Source organism: Coturnix japonica, chromosome Z (genome assembly GCF_001577835.2).
Source record: "Coturnix japonica isolate 7356 chromosome Z, Coturnix japonica 2.1, whole genome shotgun sequence".
Taxonomy (NCBI): Eukaryota; Metazoa; Chordata; class Aves; order Galliformes; family Phasianidae; genus Coturnix; species Coturnix japonica.
Genome location: NC_029547.1, coordinates 50,145,922 through 50,153,602, shown reverse-complemented (window position 1 = coordinate 50,153,602; position 7,681 = coordinate 50,145,922). Strand labels below are relative to the sequence as shown.

Below are 7,681 nucleotides of genomic sequence, written 5' to 3'. Positions count from 1 at the left end.
ATACTTAATGTTTGGATGATCACTGGATTAACAGGTAGTGGAAGTTCATATGCAAGTAGACATTTAACCTTCACTTACATAGGCCGTAGAGGATCCAGGTCTCAGAACATACTTTATACCATGCTGCACAGCAACTCATCATATTCCTAAGCAAAGCAGCAGTGACTCACAGTCTACAGCGTTAAATTCTTCATCTGAAACATTTTTCTGCTCAAATGGCTTCAAACATTAAGGAGGCTATATAACAGGAGGCTATTAAGGAGGCTATATAACCCATAACCAACATATTAAAATCCAAAGTCACTTTGTGCTCAACAGTCCACAATGATGCATCAGAAATCTGCCAAAACTGGTCAGTCACAGCACCCTAATCCCAGTATCTCTTAGCACGGCCGCCAGCAGAGGGCCCCGCAGTGCTGCGGCTCACGCTGAGGCTGCGCGTCCTACATGGAGGCCGCACTAAGCTGGGCCGACCCTCGGTTCTGCCAGGTGGGATTGCACAGCCTCGGCCCGCTGGGTGACGGCGGCACGGGCTGCAGGAAGGCGTAGGGAGGCCTGTTGCCGCCGGGCAGCCCTGCTTGGGGCCGGAGAGGGGCAGGGAGCGGGGCAGGCCGCGGTGGACGTGGCGGGGGCGGAGTGTGGCTTGCTGGTGTTGGGAGGTGGGGCGGGTACGTGGTGCGGCTGTGAAGGAGATGGAAGGCCCAGGTCGTACAGGCCTTGCTCTGTGCGGTGTCACAGTGTTCTGTACAAGCATTCATGACTGATCAAACACATCTTGAGGTTCCAGAGTGAAATATTGCATCACTGTGCAGTGTGTACATGCCTGTCTGATCATAGTGATTTCATTTTCAGGGCTGTATATACATTCATGGAAAGAAAACAGTATGTAATGCATAATCTTATCTAAATGTGTATGTAGTTTTGTGTATAAAGTGACATGGCAAGAATCTGTCAGTGATGCAGAGCTGAGACTCAGAATAACGTCGTTGATAGTACAGAGTTAGGGAGAAACTCAGCCGTACTTATCTGTCAGTGACTGATGCTAAGGTAAAGTTTGTACAGCTAACTTATCTTGTCCAAATAATGGCTAGTTTTAGTCTCACACCTTGTTTTTCCAGCATCCCAGGATATAGGCTATAGGAAGTTGATTCAGCAGAGCACATCTGGAGCTTGGGCTGAGACTGGCATCATTTCATAAATCCCATTATTTCTTTGAGTCATTGTGCAGCTGGCATTACATCATGGCCTTAATGTCATTTTCCAGTTATGCATAATTTGGCAACCCAGATTATGCAGTCCTTAGATTGTTTATGAAAACATCCAGCCAAAGTCTGTAATCTCCTGCCAGGCTCTTTTAGTAGTAGTACTGGTTAATGAAGATTTGCTCCTGGAGCTGCACTACTTCAAACTGTTTCTGTTCTGCCACAGAGCATCCTGTTTTTCTGATTAAAATGCTGATCCTGTGGACATCCTGGGCAAACAGTTTGATCGTATATTTTAGAACTGCTACTGAAGAACTTAAGCTTAAAATTGAATTTCGTTACTTATAGCACAAAACAGTTAAATCATGTGTTTTATTTTTGCCTTAGCAGGACAATGATATTTTGTTTTCTGAGCAGAACAGTGCAACTAGCAAGTACCTCCAGTCTACTAGGAAGGCAGCTCTGTTCAGCTAGCACGAATAAGCCAGTGCTGACTCTGTTCACCAAGGTAAAAATAGTTTTCAGAATGAAGCATCAATGTACACAAATCCTAGATGAAATGGCTTGACCTTTTGTGTAGTTTTGTTCATTTGCTTTTAGGGTGTTTTTTACTCTTGACTTTACAGCACAGTCCTCTTACAAGCAAGCAGTTACAAGCAGCAAGTGGAGATTTCAGGGCTATTCAGTCTCAGTGACACCATGGTCCATTTTCTACTAGAAAATTTTCTCTAACTGTGTGTGTTTCATCCTGGAAATGGACATCAGCAATTAGTTTTCATATCTAATCTGCTCAAGACAAGCATAAACAGTCAAAATAGGCTCTTCAAAGCACTCACAGGAATAAAATGCAAATAAACCTTTGACTGGGGCACAGGCAGTTAGGATTCTTAAACACATGTAGAAAACTGGTGTGATGAGCAAGTATGGTCATCTGTGAGCTGCTGCCTTCCACAAATTGTTATTAAGGGCCTGCTTTATCTTCAGAGATCTCTCATATCCCTGGCAGTTGCAAAGCAGAAGACAGACTGCTTTAAAACTAATTGCTGCTCTTGTTTTATAGAATAAAAAGAAAAGAGGAAGAGAAAAATGCTGACTGAAAAATGTATGGTAATATAAGTAGACCATTTAAACAGATTTCAGTGTTAGTGGAGTTAGTTCATTGTGTGATTCCAAACCAGTGCCAGTCATATTAGTATTTTGCAGTATCAACACTTGCCATCTGAGCAGGAGCAAAAAATGTATTCTTTGCTAAGAATCAGTGTAGCTTTTTACATGCTTTTGTGTGACTGTTATAAAGCTTACCACAAACCTGGTAGACTGAGAACATCCTAATAACACTATAAAGTGGCTGTCTCTTTGAAATGGATGTGAAGGATTGATGTGAAGATGTGCAGGATTCTGGAGCCTTTCTATCAGTTACTGATATGCAATTTGGGGTCTGTAGTATATCTGTCTTTCCAGAAGCTACAAGCTAAAACTCAGACATGTTGATCTTTAGCACCTTGCATAGGTTTTCAGAGCATAAGAAAGCATCATGTCTGTGCATGAAAAACAGTTCAGATTGGATCTGAATTGAAAGTAGAATATTTAATCCAAATGAATGTACATATGGGAAGTAAGAAATAGCTACTTCAGATTAACTCTATGTTTAAAGAAGCCCTAGAAAGATTTTTAAGTGTGAAGGAAAGGAATAACAGCAAATGTATGTTTTTTGTGGGTGAAGCAAGAGTAATTTGTTTTTGTCCATGCTGCAAGGATAAAAATTTAGAAAGCCTTAAGACATGAGAGGAACGGGGAAGGGAAGCCACAGTTACAGTAATGATCACACCTGCCTGTTATGTACTTTACAGTTAATTTGTGTGTTTTACTTTGTGCTTTATGACAGTCTCATTTTTTCCCCTTTAGAAACCTTGCCCTCTTTGTGATGAAGCAAAAGAAGTGCTTGAGCCATATAAGAGAAGGGTAATGTATTGTAATACTGAACACATGTTATATAGAGAAAAAGTAGTTCATGAGGATTCTTTCTTTGAAGAAGAAAACTGCTTGGATTTATTTGCATCCATTATTCCTTCATGGGTGACCTCTTCAAGACAATTTCAGCACTAATTCCCATAAAATTCTTTATCCAGAAAACATTTTGAGACAGTGCAACTCAAATAAGTGCTGGCAAACTAAACCATCATAAATTGCAAAAGTTTTTAAAACCACCACACTTGTAAATTCTGTTTCCCTGTCTGAAAGGAGTTCACAGTTCTTATGGAGCAGGTGTTTAAGCACAGTTCTTAATGTTCTTTGCCTGGGAAAGAAATTGTTAATAGTAGCATTTGAAATGTATTGCACTGGATTGCTTGACACAAAGCTATTGTGTTGCCAGCTGCATGTTTGTTGTAACTAATATTCAGAGGGGGGGATTCTGCACAGGGGATCAGAAGTACCTTTCTGGACAAGAGTGAGTCCTTTGCAGATGGCTGAGGAACATGGCTGCATACATTGTGTTGACACAAAATGGACCATTTTGTGCAACACAGAAAAATAAATCCAAAAGCGTTTCAAAGTGAACCTTGTTTCATTTCTGAAAAAGAATCTAGATCAAAAGACAAGCCAGTTTCCTTTTCCACTGTCTGGTAAGTACTGACATATTTCTTTTCTGTCACAGTTTATTTTGCAGGAGGTGGATATTACCCTTCCAGAGAACTCAGCATGGTATAATAAATACAAATACGACATACCTGTTTTTCATTTAAATGGAAAGTTCCTAATGAAGCATCAAGTAGACATTCAAAAGTTTGAGGAACAGCTTATGAAGCTGGAGATGGGTAATGATGGAAACCATTGAAGAAAATACAGTTGTTTTTGAAGAAAGTTTCTGTGCCTCATTTTGTTTTCTTTTTGTTATTATTTCTGAACAAACAGAACAAAGTCTATCATTTATAATAACACTTGCATCCACTGAAGCTGCAGGAAGGCAGGCCTTTCCCATTATGCATCCTGGTCTCAGTTGCTCTAGGTCTCAGTTATTTAAAGAACAATACGGATGCACACAGGATTACACAACAGGGCTGAAACAGAGTTCAGGAGGAAAGAGTAGCTGATAGGCTGGGATCAGGAGGCATATCCAAAGGTATGCCACAGAGGACTGCCCCAACCCAGAAGATACTCAAGGTCAAGCTGTTTGGGGCTCTGAGCAACCTGACTGAGCAGTAGGTGTCCCTGTTCACTGCAGGTGGTTGGACTGGATAGAAGATCTTTAAAGATCCCTTCCAACTCAAACTATTATATGATTCTACAGTTTTACTGTTCTGTGCTCCTATACTTCTATGACTGTAGTAACTGGTTGGTAGCCTGGGCTGTGTGTGCCCTTCTGACATCTCATATGGCACAAGGTTCTTGTCTTCTGTTCCTAAATCATCGGATGGTTGCCAGATGATTGAAGTATGGATGTACCTATGTTCCAAATGATATAATCTAGGGCTACAAACACTGCTCAAATAATCACAGCTAAATCCACAACAGTAGTTTAACTGAAGCACAGTTCTTCTGTGTGGTACTTGTTCATCTGCAAAGGAGTTGTGCAAAATAGGGTTAACTTGAAGAGGGACATGTTTTGTATTGAGAACTACTGTAAAAAACAGATCGTCTTAAGAAGCAAGACAGAAGGCAAGAGCCTAAACTTCAGTGAGGGAAAGGTCTCTACCTTTTGTCCACCGACACCTAATAAAACAGCCTCAGCGCGGATTTTAAAACTACAGTGTTGCTGATGGAGATGGTCCTCCACTCTCCTTGGGTCTCTGCGGCTCCTCCTCTCAGACAAAGTCTGCATCTTTTATGTGTTAATGGTTTTGACATCGACCATTTGCCTCATTTTCATTTTAAGCGATGGGCAGAGTCTTACTGCCTTTCTTCTCTGTTCTCCGAGTGCCGCACCCACTGTGAGCCGGCTCATCAGCCTGAAAGGTAAAGAGCGAAGCCGCGACCATGCTCGCTGCCGGCTGCCGGGGGTCGGCGTGGCGGGGAGCGTCGGGTGGGAACGTGCTGCGACCACCATCCCCCTCTCCTCTCCCTCCGCAGATGTGCGCCCGCGGTATGTCATGGATGTGGCGGCCAAGGACGGGCAGCTGCTCTGCTCCGTGGTGCCGACCCTCGCCACGCAGAGGTAGGGAACGCGGGGAGCGAGCGGCGGCTGCGGGCGGGGAGCGGGGTCCTGGGCTTCGGCGAGACGCGACCCGTCGCGCCGCTGTGGAGCTGCAAACTGGTGCTGCGTGAGTGACCCGGAGGCTCGAAAGGGCTGTTCCTTCCCCCTTTACTTGCAATAACTTTTTCAAAGCCCGTGGCTCTAAACGTTCCCGTGCCGCTGTGCTCCCTGAAAAGAGATTCTTCCCTATTGCAATTGGTTACGTTCGGAGTCTGTAGGTTTTCTCTAGAAGGAGCAGCACACTTTGCACACAGAATCACAGAATGGCTTAAGCTGAAAGGGACCTTTAAGCCCATCCAGTCGGCAGGGCTGCCACCCATCAGACGAGGCTGTCTGTTCCGTTCAACCTGGCCCCGAGTGCCTTCAGGGATGGGGCACCCACAGCTTCTCTGGGATGCCGAGAGAGAATGCAGGAGAAAATGCGCGTGGGAAGGAAAGTGCACGGCACTCCATTCCCAGGCTGCTCTTATTTATTCTCAGGCAACAGGTGAGGGATTGTCCTGAGGAACAGGGAGTGTCTGTGCCCTCACTGAAGATGAAGCGGCTCCCTCATCCCTCAGGACTCTCTCACCTGCCAGCGCTGTATGTTTGTTTTTCTTCCTTCCTTAACCTCACAAGAGAGACACTGTGATTAAGTATATGCTGTACCGATGCACTGACCACAGAGCAAAGGCATGCACCCTGCAGATATTTCCTGCGTTGTGAACTGGTGGCATCATATCTCATCACACGTCTGGGCAGATAGAAGAAGACCCCCGAGGGCATTGGTGCAGGATGAAGGGTGTGCCACCGACATACTGCTGGGAGGACTAATGGGGAGCCAGGGGCACACTGCGTCTGAGGAGCAGATAATAAGGCAAACAGAGGAAGCTTTAGTTCAGCATAAATTGACTTGATACGCGTCACATTGTCTGTACCTTCTCTCACAGCGCTACTCAGTCTCCTGCTCCAATAAGGGGGAAGTGAGCACAGGAGAATGGCAGAAACTGAAGAATAGTTCTGACACAGGAACAAGTGGCTGTTAAAAAGTTTTAGGCTGTGTTTTTGAGTGGTTTCTATTTGCCAGAGAAAGGTCATGGAACAGATTTCTGAAGAGAGACTGGGATAAAAACCTTAATGGTCACACAACAGAACTTCTGCAATTCGTGATTGAGATCATAGAGCTTGATTGCTTGTACTTATACAGTGAATCAATTTCCTTTGCCATGTTAACAAGGCAATCGTAAGTTTTTATGTAGGAAGACATAGAATCATCAAGGTTGGAAAAGACCGCCAAGATCATCCAGTCTAACCATTCAACTACAGCAATATTGCCCACTAATTCATATCCCTCAGTATGACTTTTAAATGTTTCCTGAACACCTCCACAGTGACATGCAGAATTGAACTCTATAACCAAAACCAAGTTGGAAAGCAGGTATGTGTTTATTCAGTGCCGGGCACATGGGGGATCACTCCTCCTATCATGTGCATTGATAGACAGAAGCGTTGGGAAGTTACAGGGCAAGCATACACATGTTCAGAAGATTTCCAAAAGTTATTAACATATTTATTGTTATTTTTCCAGGAACTCATTTACATGCTGTCCCTCCTACTGACGTGTGCGCAGTCCATTTTCTTGCTGCTCTAATGAAATAGGACATGACAACGTATCTGAACAAGGGGGAGAATTTGGTGTGTTTATGTGGGGGAAGATGTAACAGTGAGCAAGTCACCAAAGAGGTTATCAGATTCTTTGATAGTCCCCATCATTGTGAAACCCTGGGAGACTGGAGTGTGAGACAAAGAGCAAGCAGTGTCTGTTTGCATCTGAGGGTAGACAGGAGGTTCTTTTGATAAGCATTCTTAATCCTGTTACTTTTAAACCTTTCTTTACCATTGTTGTTTGGGAGAAGCTAGGACCAATTAAATGACTAGGAACTATTAGAGGAACAAGGAATTTCTGTTTGAAGTGGACAGTATATAAGATGTATGTTTAACACAATGAAGGAGAACCATTCTGATACAAGAAAGCAGGAGAGCTCCCTGGGTAGACTGAGCGACTGGGTGCTGACATGACCTCTCCTCCTCTTGCAGAGTGAGACACCGCTACTGCAGCTCCGGTGAAGGAGAACAACTCATCCTCAGTTCTCCCAGTCCTTGCAGTGAGAAGACCATGGCTGCAAAGAGGCATGGACATGTTCCATCTGTCGCGATGTGCGACAGGACATGGCCCGTGTGATTCCATGTAATCACACATTCTGCCTGGGCTGCATCCATCGGTGGGCGACGCTGAGGGACAGCTGCC

At 44.1% G+C, this 7,681-nt stretch overlaps 2 protein-coding genes across 3 annotated transcripts; both read left to right on the top strand.

Annotated features, from left to right (window-relative positions):
- The first annotated feature begins 366 nt into the window (after window positions 1–366).
- On the top strand, window positions 367–4,067 carry CZH5orf63 (chromosome Z C5orf63 homolog). 2 transcript variants are annotated; one of them, XM_015849716.2, is made up of 4 exons: window positions 367–489; window positions 1,590–1,710; window positions 3,108–3,164; window positions 3,859–4,067. In XM_015849716.2, the coding sequence occupies exons 2-4, from the start codon at window positions 1,597–1,599 to the stop codon at window positions 4,036–4,038; spliced, it is 351 nt and encodes a 116-aa protein (XP_015705202.1). In that variant the 5' UTR covers window positions 367–489; window positions 1,590–1,596; the 3' UTR covers window positions 4,039–4,067. The 2 variants fall into 2 exon arrangements, with proteins under 2 accessions (XP_015705202.1, XP_015705201.1); XM_015849715.2 differs by having other exon boundaries at window positions 372–489; window positions 1,593–1,710.
- Window positions 4,068–4,182: 115 nt separating this feature from the next.
- Window positions 4,183–7,615, top strand: MARCHF3 (membrane associated ring-CH-type finger 3). The gene is made up of 3 exons (XM_032441505.1): window positions 4,183–5,156; window positions 5,271–5,355; window positions 7,471–7,615. The coding sequence occupies exons 1-3, from the start codon at window positions 5,036–5,038 to the stop codon at window positions 7,613–7,615; spliced, it is 351 nt and encodes a 116-aa protein (XP_032297396.1). The 5' UTR covers window positions 4,183–5,035.
- Window positions 7,616–7,681: the final 66 nt, after the last annotated feature.

Bases quoted from the DNA above. Each gene is read 5' to 3' on its own strand.
- MARCHF3 (XM_032441505.1), top strand. From the start codon at position 5,036: ATGGTTTTGACATCGACCATTTGCCTCATTTTCATTTTAAGCGATGGG. The intron at 5,157-5,270 runs GTAAAGAGCGAA...CTCCCTCCGCAG, and splicing joins CCGGCTCATCAGCCTGAAAG to ATGTGCGCCCGCGGTATGTC. The intron at 5,356-7,470 runs GTAGGGAACGCG...CTCCTCTTGCAG, and splicing joins CCGACCCTCGCCACGCAGAG to AGTGAGACACCGCTACTGCA.
- CZH5orf63 (XM_015849716.2), top strand. From the start codon at position 1,597: ATGATATTTTGTTTTCTGAGCAGAACAGTGCAACTAGCAAGTACCTCC. The intron at 1,711-3,107 runs GTAAAAATAGTT...TTTCCCCTTTAG, and splicing joins TGCTGACTCTGTTCACCAAG to AAACCTTGCCCTCTTTGTGA. The intron at 3,165-3,858 runs GTAATGTATTGT...TTTCTGTCACAG, and splicing joins TTGAGCCATATAAGAGAAGG to TTTATTTTGCAGGAGGTGGA.